The following is a 19,622-nucleotide window of genomic DNA, read 5'->3' as shown; positions in this document are numbered from 1 at the left end:
TTTGACGGAGCCTTCCCCCTTAATCATCACACTCGCTTCTCCCCTGCCCTTTGTAACCAGGACAACGAGGGTGGCTCCAAGTGTTTCAGGGACATGAGCACAGATAGAAAATTATGGACGCGTGGAGAACCAGGGTACGGTTCTTGGCACTGAAAGTCTGCAGGCCACACGCTTGTCCAGGCAAGAGGACAGATGGAGACCCAGGCCTGTCCCACACATGCACGCACGTGCACATACGCACACACACCCCACCAGGACATCATCATAAAAAAGGAGAAGGGGGGGCTTCAGCAGCAGAGAGACTGGCTCAGACCCTCCTGACTGGTCCCTGCAGCCTCTCCAGGGGGACCCCAGAGCAACGGCCACGTTCCAGTGATGTCATGCACCGGTGATCTGCCCTTGTTGGGAAGAGAGAGAGGGGGAAACAGTTTTGTAAGAGCCACTGTGGATTATAAAGGCATTGCATTGCAGCAGGACAACTCAAGGAGAAAACCCAAGAGGGCCAAGGAAACCACTGAGGGGCAAGGACCCAGAAGAGGAAAAACCACAGCGACAGGACGAGAGGGACAGCGGGGGCCACGCGGGGTCCCAGAGGGAAGGTTCAGCAGTGTCCACGCTTATAAAACCTGCAGCTGCCCCACCGGGGCACATGGGATGGCCCCCCTGCCATCCGTCTGGGCAAGAGGATCCAGTTAGGAGCTGAAAACCCTGTGGGAAGACAGGGGGAAGGGAGTTAGTGCCAGGGAGGCCAAACTGCACTGTTTCCTTACGGAGCCACAGAGAAGCCACCAAGCTCTGGGCACAGGGACTTCACTGCCCCTTCCTCGGCAGGCTCCCCGCCTCGGACAGCACCTGGCCCCTAGCTAGGGCTCGTCTTGAATGCACGGACGAACTAAAGAAGGAATGGATGAGTGCTTGCTCACCGACACAAATGGCCAGGAAGAGGGACAACGAAAGGGGCTTCCCGACACGCCGAAGGAGTTGGAATCTTAAAGGCAATACAGTGAGCCTACTGGACACAAAATATGTTTTGTATGTACGGGGAAAAAATGAGGCTGCTTAAGAAATGGGGTGTCTTCCCTATGCTGCCGAAAATGAGACAACCCAATTCCTACCTAATTTAACATAAAAGGCACAAAGCGGTGGTTTGGAGGCACTCTGTGGGGGGGGGTGCATGGGGTGAGTGGCATTACCGTCGTGGTTGAGAGGTCCCGGCCTTAAGGTGAGGTTTAACTAGTGAGACTCAATCCAGTCTTGTGGTGCCTCACACTTTTCCCAGCAATTTTGAGAGAACCAGTGAGATTGTCAAAATAATACCAATTGGGATCTGCGTGGATGAGAACGCTCTGGGTAATCTGGGGGTGTGGGAGGTGTTGTATAAAAGGGAGGGAGCTGCGGCAGGGAATACAGCTTCCCGGAGGCTGGAGCCGTTATTCCACTAGGGGGCGCCCCAGGCAGACGTGGACATGCAAAACCAGGGTTCCCACACTTGGAGGGGCCTCAGAATCTCTGGAGGGCTCCTTAAAAACATAAACCTCGGTTCTCACTCCAGAGTTTCAGAGTCAGCAGGTCTGGGGTGGCCTGGGAATTTGCATTTGTAGCCCACTCTCCACTGTGGGAAAACCAGGGCAAACGAAGCCAGACATCCTCCAGCCATTAGGACTGGGAAAAGAGGGTTCTGCCCACCCCTCGAGCCCCTGGGAAGGAGCCTGCTTACTCATCGGTGTCTTTTTTGCTCTCCTCAATGAAGGCAATGGATTCAGATCTAAGGCGGTTGGTCACTTCATACGTTCGCAGGGTGACCCCGAAAATATCCTCATGGTACCGGTTGTCATCCTGGGGGACAGAAAAAGCCCTCAAATGCCAGCCAAAGGCAGGAGAGGGACAGACAAGCTGACAACCTGGAATGGAATGTTCCTTAAAAAGATGGGTTCTAAACAAACAAGATGTAACCCAGTGCCTCCTGGAGGACCTCTGACCTCCTAGCCCAGGTGGCAAAGAACATTTCAGTTCACATCTGAACTGGCACACCTTGGACAAAACTTTTTATGCAGTGTTCAACCTGGACAACTGCACAGGACAGTGCTGCAGCTTGGTTCTGGGGGCAGGAAGAGTCGGTTTCGGAAGGTTTCTATCCAGCTACCCAGTGATCCACCTGCTTGTTATTTTCACACACCACAGCCCCCACCCATATTTAATACACGCACCTGCACACCCAACACCCAGTCCTCCTCCTTCTCTCTCAACTATGGTTTGGGACCACGGGTATCCTCTACCCTGAACCATAAGTGGGAAAATGGGAGCAGGCGGGGATGTCATCATGGCCCCTCTAATCATTGAGACAGGTGGGGTGAGGAAGAGGAGACAGGAACCAGTTGCTGACAAAGGGATCCAAGAAGCCAGCCTGTCACTCACCCTCAGCCTGCTGATGAACACGCCTGCATCCTCTGCTGAGAGTTTCCCCTGCTGGGTCATGATGCGCTGGATGGCTTTGAGGACATCGGCGGCCATGGTGACGTCCCCACAGACATAGATGTGGCCCCCTTGCTCCTTCAGGGCTCGGTACACTGATTCTGCCAAATGCTCTTGCAGGATGTCCTGCACGTACTTCTGCAGGGGGCAGGAAGACCCGTGAGAAGGAGCTGGGTCCTGGGCAGAGCCTGATACAGGTGACCCAGGGGAGCGGGAGGAGTAAGTAAGAGAAGGAAAGCCGATCCGAGGGTGTGCGAATGAGCTGCTCCCCGTGTTGGAGCTCAGCTGTGCTGAGGACCCTCTAGAAGGTCATGCAGAACACAGCCCAGAGCCATAACCCCGGGGGAGCACAGGGTGGGTCACGATCTACCTGCTCCCTGTCCAATGGCCAGTGGTCCCCCCTGGGGTGTTAACACCTGTACTCTACTAGGTGCGGGGTACATCCTATCCTGGGGTGCCAGAGAAGCCCCAGGGCAGACAGCAAGAGATGGGAGAGGTGAGGGGCTGTCAGCTCACACCTGCACAAAACCAGCTGCTGCAGGAGGAGCTGGAGTAGAAGGTGGGCTAAGAGAAAGTGGGGTGGCTACAGGGGTGTCCACCATAGCCTCCTGGGCATTTGCCTTATTTGTTCGGGATGCCTTCCACTTGTCTAGGAAACTGCCCCGGGGCGAGGCGGACACAAAGCTGCTATGTCCTGGCACGGCTGTCCTGCTTGTAAAAACACTGGTGTACTTCCACCCCAGCTGTCAGACGGCCACTGCCCACCCTCCGAGTGCCCACCCCACCCCAGCTGTCCCGGCCCCTTTCCTGAGACCCTCTGGATCTCCCCAACATCCAGGAGGAGCACGCTCCAGTCCTATGGCCTGTGTCCATTCTGACTGGTAGCACCTCTTATGGACTGTTAGGTGTTTCTTTTTTTTTTTAATTCATATTTTAAAAATATTTTTATTTTGGTAAAATATGTGAAACATATCATTTAACCATTTTAAAGTGAACAATTCAGTGGCATCTCGTGCACCACTGTCTTGTGCAACCATCACCCTATCTGGTTCTAGAACTTATTTATCACCCCAAAAGGAAATTCTGTACCCACGAGCAGGGACTCCCCATTCCCCTGCCCCCAGAGCCCCTGGTAACCCCAGATCTGCTCTCTGTCTCTATGGATTCGGCTGTTCTGGATATTTCACATAAGTGGCATCCTACAATATGGGCTGTTAAATATTTTAAACTGATATTTTTTTGCTCCTGCTTCCTGAAGTACAGAGCAATGTCCCAGAGGAGAATTCAGAACAGGTGAGGAGGTGACTGGGAGTGGGATGCGCATGTGTGTACAAGTGTGTGTGTGTGTGTGTGTGTATCTAGGGCTGGGGTGTAGGGACTGTGCACGGGCCGGGGGTTACCTTTGGTTTGTCTGGCTCCCGGGAGTAGGCCGTGTACAGTTCTCTGAAGACCCCCTTGTTCTTGGCTTGTAGAGTCTCCTCCCTGTAGATGTGGTCTATCTTGGATTGCCGGCACCCGAACACCAGGACCATGGGGCAGGGGCTCATGCCTGGGGACCAGGAAGATCTCACGTCACTCACAGCTCTGATGCCCAATTTGGGGGAGGTGGCTGGTGGTGCCAGGGGAGGGGGTACTGGGAACCTTCGTGCATGCCACATGGATAGAAGCACATGAACACTGGGACAGGTGGGGTGTATGTACTTGCTCACAAGTACACCCATGTATCCAGACGCACGCACCTGCGCACACCGAGGGAAGTAGGTGAAGTGTGTTCAGATTTTAGCACACCTCCTTTCTCTAGGTCTCAATCCTTCCTTCTGCCCCCCTGGCTACTTAGCATCCCCTGCTACTGGGTTGTGCTGAAAGCCCAGTCTGTGGAGCTGCACTACCCGGGTTCAAATCCCAGCTCTGTGCGATGATGAGCAACTTAACTTTCTATGTGCCCATTTCCGCAGGTACAAAATGGAAGTAATAATAGCATCTACCTCCTACGGTTACTCTGAGATGTAAAACATTTGAGCTCAGTGAATATACAGTGAATCCTTTATCAATGTTAGCTATTCCACCAGAATGACCGGTCCATGGGGGCGACTTTTTTTTTTTTTAAGCTGTTTCTCTGTCTTGTTCAATGCTGTCCCTTGGCACCTAAAACAGTGCTTGGCATTTATTAGATGCTCAACAAATCCCTGGTTAATGCATGCCACAACTGTGGGTTTCTTTCTCTCTCCTCCTGGAGCTGATCTGTTGGGTCTCTCACACAGCAAAGCCTGCTCTTGAATAACAGCCTTTGGGACAATCCCCCAAATGTACAGACACTTGACAAGGCTTAATATTTACTCTCCTAGGGCTGCTTCAAGTTTCAGATGGGTCCTAGCGTAACACAGAAATGTCTTCTGGGGATGGAATTTCAGGCCCTAGAACAAGCTGTGTGGGAGATTGGTCGGGACAGGTCCTTTGAAGTATAACCATGAACCTCACCTATGGGTCAGGTCAGTACCATGACTCCCCCCTCCCCCAGGGAGTAATGCAGTAGAGAGAGAACTCTGTCATTCCTCTGGGTGGCTGAGCCACAGGTGGGTCTGCCCAGGTCCAGACGGGGTGAACATCACCTGGCTGCTGAATTGTGACCCACCTTTGTGTTGGATATCAAATTGCCGCTGCTGCCAGAAACTTCGGAAAGGGGCAATGCCGGTGCCTGGGCCAATGAGGATGCAGGGCACTTGGGGGTTTCGGGGCAGGTGGAAGCTGGGTGCTCTGGACAAGAGAGAGAGAATCAGAAGGCTTGCTGCACTCAAATCTGATCAAGGGTGGCTGGGCCTTGGGTAGACCAGATGGCCGTCTTGGTGATACAGTGGGATTGCACTCTCCAGCTGGGGTCGGGTGCCCCTTATTGGAGTGGGAGGTCCCACAGCTTTGGGGAGTTCCCCAAACAGGAGCTCCTCAGGGTCTGGCTACCACTCCAATTCCCAATTTTCCTCATTGCTGAGCTAAGCCACCAAGGGCATCGTTTTAACTCAGGCTTTCCGGACCTCAGCACTGCTGACAGTTGGGGCTGCATACTTCTCTGCCATGGGGGGTGTCCTGTGCATTGTAGGATATTGAGTGGCACCCCTCGTCTCTACCTCCTAGATGCCAGGAGCACCCTCCAGCTGTGACAAAAATCTCCGTAGCCTTTGCCACAGGTGGCCTGAAGGGGAAAATCACCCTCTGCTGAGAACCACGGTTCCGTGTAGGCACCGGCGAGATCTCCTAAAATCAGGGAACAGACTTCCGTGTACAGAAGAATCACCCAGTGGCGTTAACAGCAGAGCCTTGGGCAGTGCAGCAAGTCTGGGCTCAGGATATGGTATTTTTGAAGCACGTCTGGGGATTCTGATGGTCATGGTATATGGACCATCCTATGAACACTCCACTCTCAAGAGCTGAGAAAAATCACTGGTCAAGACCACTGTTCAGGTACAGAAGTCACTGGCTGACAAAGCAGGAACCTTACCAGCTCAGGTATGGCCCTCATTGTGAAAAATGTTTAAGTTGTAGTTTTTATCTGATGGTGGTAAGAACACTTCAATGAAAGCTACCCTCTTCACAAAATTTTTAAGCGCACGATACAGTACTGTTAATTGTAGGCAGGAACGTCCTTTAAAACTGAGTTTGGGGGGGTGCCTGGGTGGCTCAGTTGGTTAAATGTCTGCCTTTGGCTCAGGTTGTGATCTTGGGGTCCTGGGATCGAGTCCCGCATCGGGCTCCCTGCTCAGCTGGGGAGTCTGCTTCTCCCTCTTCCCTCTGCCACCCCCCGCTTGTGTTCTCTCTCTCTCTGTCTCCAATAAATAAAATCTTTTAAATTTATTTGAGACAGAGAGAGAGAGAGGGAGCACAAGAAGGCACAGCAGCAGGCAGAGGGAGAGGGAGACGCAGGTTCCCAGGCAGGGAGCCTGATGTGGGGCTCGATCCCAGAACCCCCGGATCATGTCCTGAGCTGAAGGCAGATGCTTAGCCAACTGAGCCACCCAGGCGTCCCAATAAATAAAAATCTTAAAAAAACCCCACACAGCTGAGTTCGAGAGAAACAGCTCTGACTGATGGGAGGAAGGTTTGGATCTTCCCCATCTCCGATATAGTGGGAACAGATAGGGTGGTTGGTAGATAGTGGAGAGAATTTCCGCCAGACTTTCCGCCAGTCTGCAGATTTCAGGAAAGCTGAGACTGCATTTGCTGGGTTGTCTACTGTAACCCCAGCATCTAGCACAGTACATGCACTTGATAAATATTCATTGCATTGACCTGACTTTGACTGGGGGGGCGGGGCTTGCTTAGCTGCTGCTGTGTTGCCCGTCCCAAGATCCCATTTACTTAACAGCTTGGAGTGATACTGAGTGTTGATCTCGATTCCGTCTGACTCAGCCATTTCTCCAGAACCCTTGAGGCTGGTCCACCCAGCCCAGCTCAGGACATGAGTATGCAGATTTGGGACAACTGCTCATTTCTCTTCATTTGCCACTCACCCTCTCACGAAACACGGGACCACTTCGTCAGCCTGTATCTGGTTGAGCCAGGAGGAGCACACACCGTGGTGAATTGGTCCTTCTCCATCTGGCAGAATAAGCAAGGTGGTCTGGTGCGCCTACTGCCCCCAGGGTTCCCCGTCCCTGGCCTCCCCCTCCCTCCAGTGAAGCTCACGACCCCACGCCAAGTTTCTGCCTTGGAATTCCCTGTCTGGATCCTCTGAAGGGGAAGAGGGTATGGTATAATGAAACTGCCCAGGGTTCCCGTGGGTAAGGGTGGGTCTAACTCGGAAAGGTCTCAGTCAGTGTGCTCCCGGTGGCCTTCCAGGATCCCGGTCTTGGAGCTCTCTCAGGCACCATGCATTTTAATTGCTTTATCAAGGAGGGAAATTACGGGATACAAACGCTAGGATATCTGACTGACTTACAACTAGGGGACTTCATGCAGCAGAGAGCTCCCCCCTCCGAGGGATGGGTGAGGGTGGCTTGATCCAGTTGCTGCCTTGGTTGGGGAGGGATGAGAGGATGAAGGCAGCAAAAGCGCTCTCAGGCTTTGGGAGCAGAGGAAGCTTTCAAGTGCACATCTTCCCTCCTTCCTGACTCCGCCTAAGGGGACAGTCTGCCTGCCCTGCTTCTTCCCCCAGTTCCTGGCCTCGGGGTGGGTCTCCTCTTGGGGATTTGGGATTTGGCAGCCGTGCAGAGGCCCCTGGGGAACCAATGCAGACCCAGGGGGCTCTCCTGGGGCCTTTGCCTACCTCGGGTGCGGTAGGAGACAACGGCCACGGTGAGGTGCACCTCGTCGGGGTACATGTCTGGGGAGGAGCTGATGGAGTAGTAACGGGGCTGCAGCAGGGACAGCTGGGTCAGGAGCAGGGTAGAGGGCATCTGGATGGATGGGAACTCCTCCAGCACCTCCACAATGGTGGGGTTCTTGCCCCACTTCCATTCTTCGTACTCCTGCAAACCCTGTGCCAAGGAGAGGGATGCAGAACTTGCACCCTGCTCCGGGTACACATTTCCAGGGAGGGCATCAGAACATCTGGGGAAGGAGGTCAGGAGGGATAAGGATCCCTAACACTCACACAGTAATTACTCCGCGCCAGGTCTTAATTCTTACGACGACCTTATGAAATACATATGACTGTTGTCCCTATTTTATAGTGGGGGAAACTGACCAACACAGAAGCTCTTTGGCTTGGAGGCAGTGATTCTGGGTTTTGAATCTAGGTCAGGGGATGGCAAACTTCAGCCCAAAAGGTCAATGTGGCTTACTATGCGTCTGTAGGGCTCATGAGCTAAGAGCTGTTTTTATATGTTTAAATTGTTAGGGGAAAGGATCAAAAGAAGGGTATTATTTCATGACACGAGAATGTGATATGAAATTTGAATTTCTGTCCCGTAAATAAGATATGACTGGAACCTGGCCATGCCGACTCACTTAGGTACTGTCTATGCTGTTGGGCTATCATGGTGGAGTTTAATGGTTGTGAGACAGACCTCATGGACCGTGAGCCTAAAATATTTACTACCAGGCTCTTCATGGAAAAAGACTGCTGACCCCTGCTCCAAGCAGTGTGGCCCCAGCATCTGTGCTCCTAACCATATAGTCCTGCCATATGCAAAGCTCAAGAGAAAAGCACTGTGGAGAGTGTCATGATTTGCTGGTATGGAATGTAGATCTGTGACCTGTGAGTTTGCAGGGCTGGAGATGCATCAGCAGGGAGCATAGGTCAAGTTCAAGATGGTGAATGCCAGCCCCAAAGGAACAGGTTAGGGTGTGGAGGACCACATGTGGGGGCTTGTGGACAGCAAAGCCCAGCTGCTACCAGGAAACAGAGGAACTCTCTGGGGCTCTGGAATTAGGTTTTCCTACATCTCAGAAGCTGCTCTGGGCAGTCCCTGACTGCTTATAGGAGGCTCAGATTTTGAGGAGTAAAGCCTATTATAAGTGCATCTTATAACCAAGCTTTCCTCCACGTCCCTAAAGATCATCCTTGCTTTATTGATAGGGTATGGCATCCTTGAGAACGTGCCTCCCGGACCTCCAGCCTCACTGACCTTGAGCTGCAGGGGTGCAATCTGCCAAGAGCCTCAGGAACTGCTCTCTGAAATGGACATCCACGGGAAACAGACATGGATCACCTGTGTTGGTCCTTCCTAAGGCTGCGGCTGCAGTTCCAGATGCTTCCATTCACACTTCCTTCCCTCTCCGTCACTCAGAGTCAGACTTGTTAGAGGTCTGACGGTCCTCCCAAGAGTCCTTATCGGACTCTTGCCCATTTTTCCCCTCACACAGGTGTTTCCCTTAATAAAAATCCTCGCTTATTTAATCCCACCTTGGAGTTTGTGCTCTTCAGAAGAAATGGGCTAATACGTACAGTTTATCAAATTCTACTTGAAATCATCCGATGCAAACAGTGCAATCTCTGGTCCCTCTTAAAGCAGCCCCTCCCCCATTAACTAAAATTTTAAAGTTATACACGTACATTGTGTGCAAAGTTAAACAATTCTGCGAAGTTTACGATGAAGATTAATGCTCTACTTCTCCAATCTGTTTCCAACTCCCCGCAGTGAACCACTTACAACTCTCTAAGTGTTCCTTTTCATGTCTGTTTTCTCATTTCTAAATATAGCCGACCCTCCACCAACATGGGTTTGAACTGTGCAGATCCACTTATATGCAGATTTTTTTTCGATGAATATAATAGAGGACTGTAAATGAATTTTCTCTTCCTTATGATTTTCTTTTCTCTAGCTTACTTTATGGTAAGAATACAGTATATAATACATAAAACATACAAAATATGTGTTAATCAACTGTTTATGTTATCGGTAAGGCTGCCGGTCAACTGTAAGCTAAATTAGTGGTTAAGTTTTGGGGGAGTCAAAAGTTATATGTGGATTTTCTACTGCACAGGGGGTCAGCACCCCAGTCCCCATGTTGTTCAAGGGCCAGCTGTAATATACATTCTTTGAATTAGCCTCTTCCTATCTGCCCATCATACGTCCCTCTCCTGGACAGCAGAAGAAAGCTAAGCCATCCTTTGCTGATGGCTTGCTTAGTGGGGAGGAGCCCCCACTGGGAGAAGTCTGGGTAGTCCTCCTGGGTAGGATTCTTACTGAGTAAGATTTTTTTTTTTAAAGATTTTATTTTATTTATTTGACAGAGATATAGAGAGAGAGCACAAGTAGGCAGAGAGGCAGGCAGAGGGAGAGGGAGAAGCAGACTCTGCACGGAGCAGGGAGCCTGATGCGGGGCTCGATCCCAGGACCCCGAGATCATGACCTGAGCCAAAGGCAGACATTTAACTGACTGAACCACCCAGGAGCCCCATTACTGAGTAAGATTTTGCAGGGGCTTGGGGCAAGCAAGTCTTAGGTTTCAAAGCAAGGATGGCAGAAATGTTTCATGCATTTTACCATCATAGGGCCTCCTCTATCTTGCAAGTCCCACCAATAGGTCCTCGGTGTTTGGAAAGGCCTCTCTCTAAAACAGGGTACTGTGGGATTCTTCTCTCTTTCTTTTCTTTCTAAGCATGGGCTCAGATGGAGCTAATGGAAACTCAAGAGTTCCAAAGGAAGGAGGAACAAGAGTTAGAACAGCAATTTCTACTGGGCCAGAGAGCTCTGAGATTCAACAGGGCTACCCTCGTTCTGTCAGACCTTAGTTAGAATGAGCGGGGATGGTGAGGACAAGCCAAAATGGACTAGCCAATATGGTGACCATCTGCAAACTGAAAATCGGCAACTCTTGCTCCACACTGCCATCTGCTGGACAACTGTTGTAATACCTACATAACTCTCCGACTCGGAGGTGAAAGGTACCGTTGGGGTTGCAGATGGCCAGGGACCCACCTTGCTGAGGACCAGCAGACGCTGCTTCTCTTTCTCGCTGGTGGCCAGAGAGGCAAACTGCTGCAGCTGCAGTGGCGTTGGTGGCGTGGTGATGTCCAGGTAGTACTTGAAGGCCTGGAAGATGGTGCAGGGCGGGAGGCGGTGCTCATCTGTCCAGTTACTGATGACTCCTATGGAGGTACAATGGACGTGAGGGGTGGATGGGGGAAGGAGAGTCTGCACTCCAAGGGCTTCGGTCTAAGTCAGGAAGGCCAGATTTTCTCCTGGGGCAGAGGTTGGGGCCAGGTGAGCGAAGCAATCCCTTGGCTTGTCACCTTCCATGTCCCACATCTAGACCCAGGGTTCTGGGGACCCTGTGATCGCCTCATGCATGCAAGGAGCATATCCAAAATCAACTGAGCAAATTAGTTCAAAAATTAAAAAATAAACCAGTATTAAAATAGCACGAGACAGTTCGTCCTCTGGCATTCTACGCAGTGAGCCCCCCACTGAGCACGAGCTAGGAGTCTTATTTTGGTCCGTCTGACCTCTCATGGTGTTGGCCTCTCAAACCTCTAAGTGGGATTCCAGTGTTTAAAATGACAAACATGCCTAACACTTTGCTAGCACTTTCTATATGCCAAGTGCTATTCTCAGCACTTTATTATTATTAACTCACTTAGACCTCACAACAACCCTAGGTGGTGGGTGCTATTATTATCCCCATTTTGCAACTGAGAAAAAGGGAAGCACAGAGAGGTCAAGGAATTTGCCCAAGGTCACACAGCTCATAGGCATGAAGTCAGGCAGTCCTGCCCCAGACCTTGTTCTAACTACTACACTGCATGGTTTCTGTGTAATTATCCATAGCATATAGCCCTAAGCATAGCGTCTACTTTATCAGGGGCTCAACCCAAGATAAAAAGTGCTGCTCCAACACGAAGAAGAACCAGCTGGGTTGGATTTATTAATATACAGTGTTGTCTCTCCAAAGTGGTATCGCCCAAAGGACTTTTCAGTCGGGCTTTGACCACATGCTATTTTCACATTCTGCTCTGACTGTACACTCTAGCTCCTTTGTAAAGGGGCTATGTCATCATATCCTGGGCTGTCAGGTAAGGTCACCGTGGTTCCTGGTTCCTGAGCCTGAGCTCACCTGTGCCTCCTGAAATGAAGCCCTGAGACCTATTTGCCTTTGAAAGTTCTTCAACAGAATGGTCAAGGATGGTCACTGAGACAGACCGGAACCTGATCTAATGATGGTTCAACCTTGAGTGCGCCATCTAGTGCCTCTTGATTTTAAGAGGAGGGAGGGGTACACAACAGCTGCTGTTTATTTGGTGGGCAGTGAGGCGGGGGTGATGAAGGAAGGCAAAAGCCTCTTCCCCCAAGGATGAGTTATGGATGTCCTGGCATCGTGGACATTGGCTCAGCCAGTTGGGCCATGGTGGTTCAGCCATGAGAAAGGAGGAGTCTTCAGTCTCATAAGCTGGAGGAGACAGAGACCCACTCTTCCGCCTGGATTGGTGATTGGGAAGAAGGATGGGTCTCCTCTTCCCCAGACACCCACTGCTTCTGGGACTCCCCGGAGAAGGGGAGGGTTCTCAGGAGGGGCCAGGTGGGGGGCCCCCACCCTGCCATAGTTACCCAAAGCCGTGTTTCGCTCCTCTAGCAGCTCCACCTTCACCAGCTGGTTGACCGGAGGTGCGTCCTCCAGCCGCTCGATCAGGGCGTTCACGAGGTCCTCGCGGTTGCCAGGGAAGACACCCAGGTGGTCCCCAGGCTGGTATTGCAGCTCCTGATTCCCGTTGGTGTGCAGACGCACGAAGATGGTTGATCGGCTGGAGGGAAAGGTGGGGAACAGTCGGATAAGAGTCACCAGCTACTGCCTCCTTTGTCTCTTTTTGTGGCTGCAATCCCCCTCCTTTCATTCTCCGTGGGGCCGAGGCCAATGAGCCCTGTGCCCCCATCGTTCCAACCATGGTTTTTAGCAGGTCACCCACGAGCTCCTCAGTGCAAATCCAATGCCAAGTCCTGAGTGCTCATCTTGCTTATGGAACCAGCACTGGACGGGGCTGCTCACGTCCTCCTTCTCAACTCCCTTCTCCTGGGTTCTAGCACCCCACGCTCTCCCAATCTTCTCTCATTTGGCAGTTCCTTCTCATCTTCCCAAACTCTGGCCATTAGAGCACCTCAGGGTTCAGTCATCAGATTCCTTGCTTTTCTATCTTCCCGAACCTACCTTTCTCCATAGCACTTACTGGCCTCTGCCTTCTTGTGGTGTTTATATCATCCTGTGGTTTGTGGTCTGCCCTCCCCTGCCTACCGCCCCTCCCCACCCCCAGCCTCCAGGACAATTTCAAATTCAAGAGGGCAAGGAATCTGTTTTGTCCACTGCCCTATTCCTGGCAAGGAGGACAGCGCACAGCACATAGTTGGTACTCAAGAAATATTTATTAGATGAAGGAACCTCAGACTCCCAGGGTTAACCAGTTGCCAGAACAGACTCTGTTCTCGGTACCAACTGGGGTTCTCCCAGGAATCACGACCCCATTGGAGCCAAGCAGTGGAGTCCCCAGTCTGTGTCATGCCATCTCTCCTGGGAATCCTAAGCTCTGCCCCCCCCTTTTTGTAAGTGTGGGTGTGCGGGGGGCTTCCCATATTATAAAGAGAAAGACATTTGGTCTTGGTTGTGCACAAATCCACCAATATAAATGTGAGAGATCCAAGGAGAGAACGCACGGAGAAATTGATTTATTTCCTGCCAGATCCTCTCCTTTTCCATTGGTTTTTGTATTTTAAGGGCAGAAGGCCCATGCTAAGGGAGAGCTTCAAGAATGAATTCTCAGACTACGATCATTTTGGTCCTTTAAAAGGTTTTAGTACAGACCTACTGCATTTTACACAATACCTGAGAACTTGGGGGCTGACTACACTTTGGTAAATCAGATTCTTTGTCCTCTTTGGGTTCCGTCGGCATTTCAGATCTGCTTTTCTTCATTGCCAACTGGTTCTTATTCAACATGAAGTTTCTACATTCTCCATGGTATGTAAATCAACACTTGAATAGATCAATGGGACTCGCTATATAAAGGAGTCTCTGGCACACCCAAGAACCCTTTTGTGCTGCAAATAGCCACCGTTATTAAAAATAGTTGTGCTGGCACATTTACTTTTTTGCAAGTATTTTCTCGAAGCAAGTCACCCCTGTCCTTCATATGGTGGGGAAAATTGGTGGCTGAGATTGTGAATGGTGGTGTCAGGGCCTGGGGTCCCATTCTCCTTTCCTGGACAGATTTTGCTATCTCTGGGGCACTAATCTTGTCAATTATACAGACTTGCACGGCTGATTCTGCTCTGAGCTCATACGGATTCCTGGTTCCTGGAGAGCAGAGACACCATCACCTTCTGCCAGCTCCAGGGTTGGAATTAGCAGAGGCTGACAGCCAGCAGGGGGCGCTCTGGGGCTGCTAATTTCGGAGCCTCCTGCACCAACCACAGGAAGCCTTTGAAAGGCCCCCAAATCAATTCCCACTTTCTCCCAGATCATCACGATTTCTTTCAGAAGTATATTTGCCTCCGTTCTTCTGGCCCGGACAAAATAGAAATGCGGAGGACCTGAACTTGCTGAGCTGGCTCATGCTCACAGCCATTTCCCCCAAGTAAGTCCTCTTGAACGTGACACAAGGTGGTCAGGCAGACAAGGGGCAGGAATGGGGAGGCAGCTGACAGATTAGCTAGGTGGCCCAGGTTCTGCCCGTGCTGGGAATTTAACCAGGGGGATGTTACATGCCTCTGGTCAGACATGGCTTGCTGAGACCCCCAGCACTGAATGGCTGCGTGGCCTCAGGGCATCCTGATGGGCTGGTCTTTGAAGCCTTGTCCGGGAAGCAGATTCCCCCCCAACCCTCTCTTGGTAGCACTAACCTGGAGATCAGTTGTCTCAGTTCTGCTGGGGGTTTGTAAGTATAGGATTTTGTAAGCTTTTTTTTTTTTTAAAGCTTGGGACACATATGGCCATTGAGAAGGGTAGGTGGTGATGGGTTGGGGGCAGTGGGCTGAGTGATCGTCAGATAGGATGGTCAGGGAGGCCTCTGTGGTGACGTGATATTTGAACAGAGATCTGAACAATGAGAAAAACGGGACATGCAAAGATCTGTTTGGGAAGAGTGTTCGCATGTGCAAAGGCCCTAGGGTAGGAAAAGGTGTGGCATATTTGGAGAAGGGAAAGAAGGCTGGAGTGTTTGGAGAGTGGTAAACACAGATGTGGGGGGAGGGAGGAGACTAGACTGCTGGGCAGAGGCTATATCATGAGGGCTTCATCATGACCTGTCATGGCAAGAAGTTTGGAGGTCTCCTCAATCCAGTGGGAAGCCACTAGAGGGTGTAAAGCTATGGAGTGATAGGATTCAATTTACGTTTTTCCAAGACTGGTCTGGCTGCTATTTGGAAATGGCTCTTTGAGAGAAAAGCCAAGAAACAAGGAGACAAGTTAGGGTCTACTGTAGTCACTCATACCATCGATGAACATGGCTTTGCTCAAGGCGGCAGCTGTAGGTCTGAGATGAAGTTGAAAGTCAAGTCCCGGAGGACCAGCTGAGGGCCGGACATGCAGTGTAAGAGAGGGAGAGGAGGCAAGGAAGATGCTGGAGTTTTTGGCTTAAGCCAAATGTTGATGTTCTCTGTTGAAATGGGGAAGGCCAGAGAGAAGCAATTTCATCCAAAGAGAGATGAGAATCAGGAGCTCCGCCACCAAGAACTGTCTATTGTAATATCCCACCACTCTCTGTGATGTCCCAGCACTCAGCCACCCTTCTGCACCTTTGCTCCTGCTAGCCTCTGCCTAGATGTCCCTCCTCTGTTCTCATTCCCATTCTAAAGCCTACCATGCGCTTCCCCTCCTTCAGACCTGTAGGACTTATGATCAATGATCACCGCACCCATTACCCGTTACAGCTCCATTATACTCCCTTCTGTATTGTTTGCTAATTGGTGTACCTAGAAAATGTATTTCTTGGCCAGACAGTAACTGTGGTCACTTTTCTCTTTAGATGTGCAAGGATCACCCTCAGAAGGCTCTTTACTTCCTCCTAAGCACTTTGCTTGCAATTAAGGGTCTGGGAGGCGGGGAGTAATTTGTGATATCTCACTTATGGCTTCCTGGCTCAAACAGCCTGACTTTGGGCCGACTTGGGCAGGGAAAAATGGGAGAGAGTATCATGCTTTTTTTACTCGATTATCCCTTAAAACAAACCAACAACTTATAAAGCTGGAGATGGTAGTAAGCCTGAAAATAGGTCATGCTCCAGAGTGTGCTTCTAAAGAGAGAGATACCTACATACAATTTGATCCTTTTTGTGCTAATTCACGACTGATTCTAATACTAGCTTCTAGTTCCTAACCTTGCTGAAATATTCAGTCTCTTGTAAGTCACTCAGCATAGAGTCAGCTACCCTTTCCAGAGGGGAGGGGGCGTTATTCTGGGACTTTGGTCCAACTTAGCATCAGAACATTTGCAAAGGGGGCGCCTGGGTGGCTCAGATGGTTAAGCGTCTGCCTTCGGCTCAGGTCATGATCCTAGGGTCCTGGGATTGAGTCCCGCATTGGGCTCCCTGCTAGGCGGGGAGCCTGCTTCTCCCTCTGCCTCTCTCTCTCTCTCTGAGTCTCATGAATAAATAAATAAAACATTAAAAAAAAAAAGAACATTTGCAAAGGACCTTGCTTTTTATGTACCATGGTTTAGGGAGTAATTTTCGTGATTTGGTCTTTCACAGTTTGTTGCTAAAGGAAATTTCCAATGGATTCTTAGTCTCTTCTCTTCCATGCTACTGAAGTCATCCCTTTCCACAGGGCAGAAATGGGAAGTAAGGGTGCATATTTCAAACACAGGGTCCCTCTGTGTATCAGAGATCCCTATTCTCCAAATGTTGCATTTAACTATTCAAAGGGATTCATTTCCCAACCCATTTCTTTAATGTTTGAGGATCTAAGTGAGTACATGAGAGCTTGGGGGCTTCATCCTGCTGATAACTCTATTAGAGATCTGAAGTCCATGTAGAAAGCATGCATACTAAGTTTGCAGGTGTTTGAAGCTGGGATGGATGAGGAAGAGTAATGGGAAGGTATGATACGCTAGTTGTTTTGTGCACCTCGTCTTTGATACAACAGCCTTGCAATGCTCTTGAGGACACCTGCGTAGCCTTTCGGCATGCTCACTTTGGAGTTGGAGAACCAAGTCTATGTGACCTCGAAAAAGTCACTTGCATTATCTACTTGTCACTTTTCATATTTAAAACATCGATGATGGGGCGCCTGGGTGGCTCAGTCAGTTGAGCGTCCGACTCTTGATTTCAGCTCAGGTCATGGTTGTGGGATCAAGCCCCGCGTCCGGCTCCACACTCAGTGGGGAGTGTGCTTGAGATTCTCTCTCTCCCTCTCCTTCTGCCCCTCCCTGCCCAAAATAAATAAATAAATCTTTAGAAAAATTAAAAAAAAAATGCCGATGATAATAGTCCCAACTTCCTGGCCTGGCCAAGAGTTCTGGGACATCCCGCAGAGAGGACTCAAAACTGGGCGTGGCACACAGAAAGCTCTAGAGAAACGTCAGCAATCTGCAGAGTCAATGTTCTCATTCTGCACAAGGAGACAGGGGCTCGGAGGACCTGAGTGACTGGCCCGGTCACATGGCTGGTGAACAGCAGAGCTGGGGACAGAACCCAGGGCTGTCCAGCTCGTGAGCCCACTCTGTACACAAAGAATCGAGATTTCAAAAGATCGGCATGGGCTGTAACCGGAAAGTGAAAAAGGTGCCATTCCTTGGGGATCAAGGCAAAGGACTTCATTAAGGCCAAAAATCCTATTCACATGAGTCGAGGGACGGACAGGCCTGGCTCACTCACTTTGAAAAGAGCAGCAAGGACGTAAGCTTAATGGGAGAACGGCATGGCCCCCAGGACAAAGCCCGTGATGTTGGATGGTCCATGCGTCCTGCTCACGCTGGGGGCTGGATGTGATGAACCTAGGGCATGTGGCAGCTATGATAGGTCTCCCCTGCGCTGTGACCGGGCCTGGGAATGATGCTGCCAGCAGGACAGTGTGTCCTTCTACTAAAACGAAAGGCGTGGGAAACTGGGTGTGAGGAAGCACGATCTGAAGGAATCAAAACCCAGGAGAGATTGGTCAATGTCCTTGGCTCTTAGCAGGTCTCTCACTTGGAAGAACGCAGTTTGTTTTGAGTATGACCAGAATATAGCTGAGCTCAGTATGGAGTGCTAGGAAGATGCCCTTTGGTTATAGCCATAGTAAGATACTTTCTAACAATTAGGACTTTGAAACACAGAGTGGGCTGTTTGGTGAGGTAATGAACCTCCCGTCACCCCAAGGGAATTTTTTTTTTTTAAAGATTTTATTTATTTATTTGAGACAGAGAGAATGAGAGACAGAGAGCACGAGAGGGAGGAGGGTCAGAGGGAGAAGCAGACTCCCCGCCGAGCAGGGAGCCCGATGCGGGACTCGATCCCGGGACTCCAGGATCATGACCTGAGCCGAAGGCAGTCGCCTAACCGACTGAGCCACCCAGGCGCCCCACCCCAAGGGAATTTAAGCAGCATCTGGGTAGCCCGTTTTTGGGACTCTAGAGAAGAATCACCCACAAGGAGGAAATGTTCTCTGACTAGGATGCTCCGGTACAATGCACATTAGCAGTTCGACAAGGGTGTGGTCTATATTAAAAATTCCTCATAAAACCGTTCCCTTTCTGTTTTCCACGATGATCATCGGCATCTCCTCTCTTGGTCCCTCTAGGTGGGAGCTTGGCAAAGGGACAGCAGGAAAACCTCGATGCTACAGAGCAACAAGGGCACCTCAATGGCACTTGGGGTGTTCATGGGAAGCCAGTCCCCCCGAGTCAACCAGGGCTCCTCCCTGATGGTGGGGGGGTGCATCTGGAGCACAGGTGGGGAACCCCGAGCCAACCAAGGTGCTCCTACCTGGATTTAGGGCTCTGAAGGTTTTGACGGCTGAGGAGTCGAGCAGCTGAGACCCGCTTTTTGTGGACATTGGAGAGACCTGCGGTGAGAACAACAGTCTCCCTGAGATGGGGTTAAAGCACGGCCAACCCAGAGCCTCCAGCTTCTCCTGACCGTCTCCTCACGCTCCCACTGTCCTCTGGGGGTGAAGTGAAGAGACGAAAGAGAAGACATGGGGGGGTAGGGGGGCTGTGGATAATGCAGAAGCAAAAGCAAATCTGGCTGAGCTGAGCTGAGAAGAAGGTTTCAGGGTAACGCGCCGCCCTGCAGGACGCGCATTTGTTTTCGGAGCACCGCGCTGAAAGGAGACGGAAGCCACGACACCCAGCTCCTCGGGGCACCTTTCCCCTCCCCCTGCCGTCCTGCAGCCCCCCCGCCCCAGCCCCCCCAGGAGGGTGGGGGGTACCTTGCGTAAGCTCTGGAGCTTCGGCCATGTAGGTGAGACGGAACTTGTTCCTTTTCCAGCTGCGGTCATTGCTGATGAGGGAGTTGTTGGCCTTCTCGATGTTGACATCATCTCCCACGCAGAACACATCGCAGGCTGCCTGTGGTGCACGCAGGACTCTGCGTGACCCCGTCCACCAAGAGGGGCTCTCCGCCGACAGCTCCCAGTCATGGCGTGTATCCCTCCATCCATGCACTCATCTGCCCATCTGTCCCTTCATCCGTCCACCACCTGCCCTCCTTCCCTTCCCCCTTCCCTCCCTCCCTCCCTCCCTCCTTCCTTCCTTCCTTCCCATCCCGCCATCTACCCACCCTTCCTTCCTTCCCTCCCTCCCTCCCTCCC

General features: G+C 51.0%; 1 protein-coding gene across 2 annotated transcripts in view; it reads right to left on the bottom strand.

Moving 5' to 3' along the window:
• Positions 1–623: 623 nt before the first annotated feature.
• Positions 624–19,622, bottom strand: part of NOS1 (nitric oxide synthase 1) — an 80,965-nt gene continuing 61,966 nt past the window's right edge. For both annotated transcript variants that reach the window (XM_021698514.1, XM_021698515.1), the window contains 11 exons: positions 19,242–19,380; positions 18,797–18,875; positions 12,456–12,649; positions 10,830–10,999; positions 7,730–7,940; positions 6,975–7,062; positions 5,105–5,226; positions 3,873–4,021; positions 2,416–2,610; positions 1,718–1,836; positions 624–708 (listed from right to left, as the gene is read on the bottom strand). In XM_021698514.1, coding sequence (XP_021554189.1) covers positions 693–708; positions 1,718–1,836; positions 2,416–2,610; positions 3,873–4,021; positions 5,105–5,226; positions 6,975–7,062; positions 7,730–7,940; positions 10,830–10,999; positions 12,456–12,649; positions 18,797–18,875; positions 19,242–19,380 — 1,482 coding nt within the window. In that variant the 3' untranslated portion in view covers positions 624–692. The remainder of the gene's footprint in view (positions 709–1,717; positions 1,837–2,415; positions 2,611–3,872; positions 4,022–5,104; positions 5,227–6,974; positions 7,063–7,729; positions 7,941–10,829; positions 11,000–12,455; positions 12,650–18,796; positions 18,876–19,241; positions 19,381–19,622) is intronic.

Source organism: Neomonachus schauinslandi, chromosome 14 (assembly GCF_002201575.2).
Source record: "Neomonachus schauinslandi chromosome 14, ASM220157v2, whole genome shotgun sequence".
Taxonomy (NCBI): domain Eukaryota; kingdom Metazoa; phylum Chordata; class Mammalia; order Carnivora; family Phocidae; genus Neomonachus; species Neomonachus schauinslandi.
Note: the sequence above shows the minus strand (reverse complement) of the source record. Positions and strands in the feature narration are given on the sequence as shown.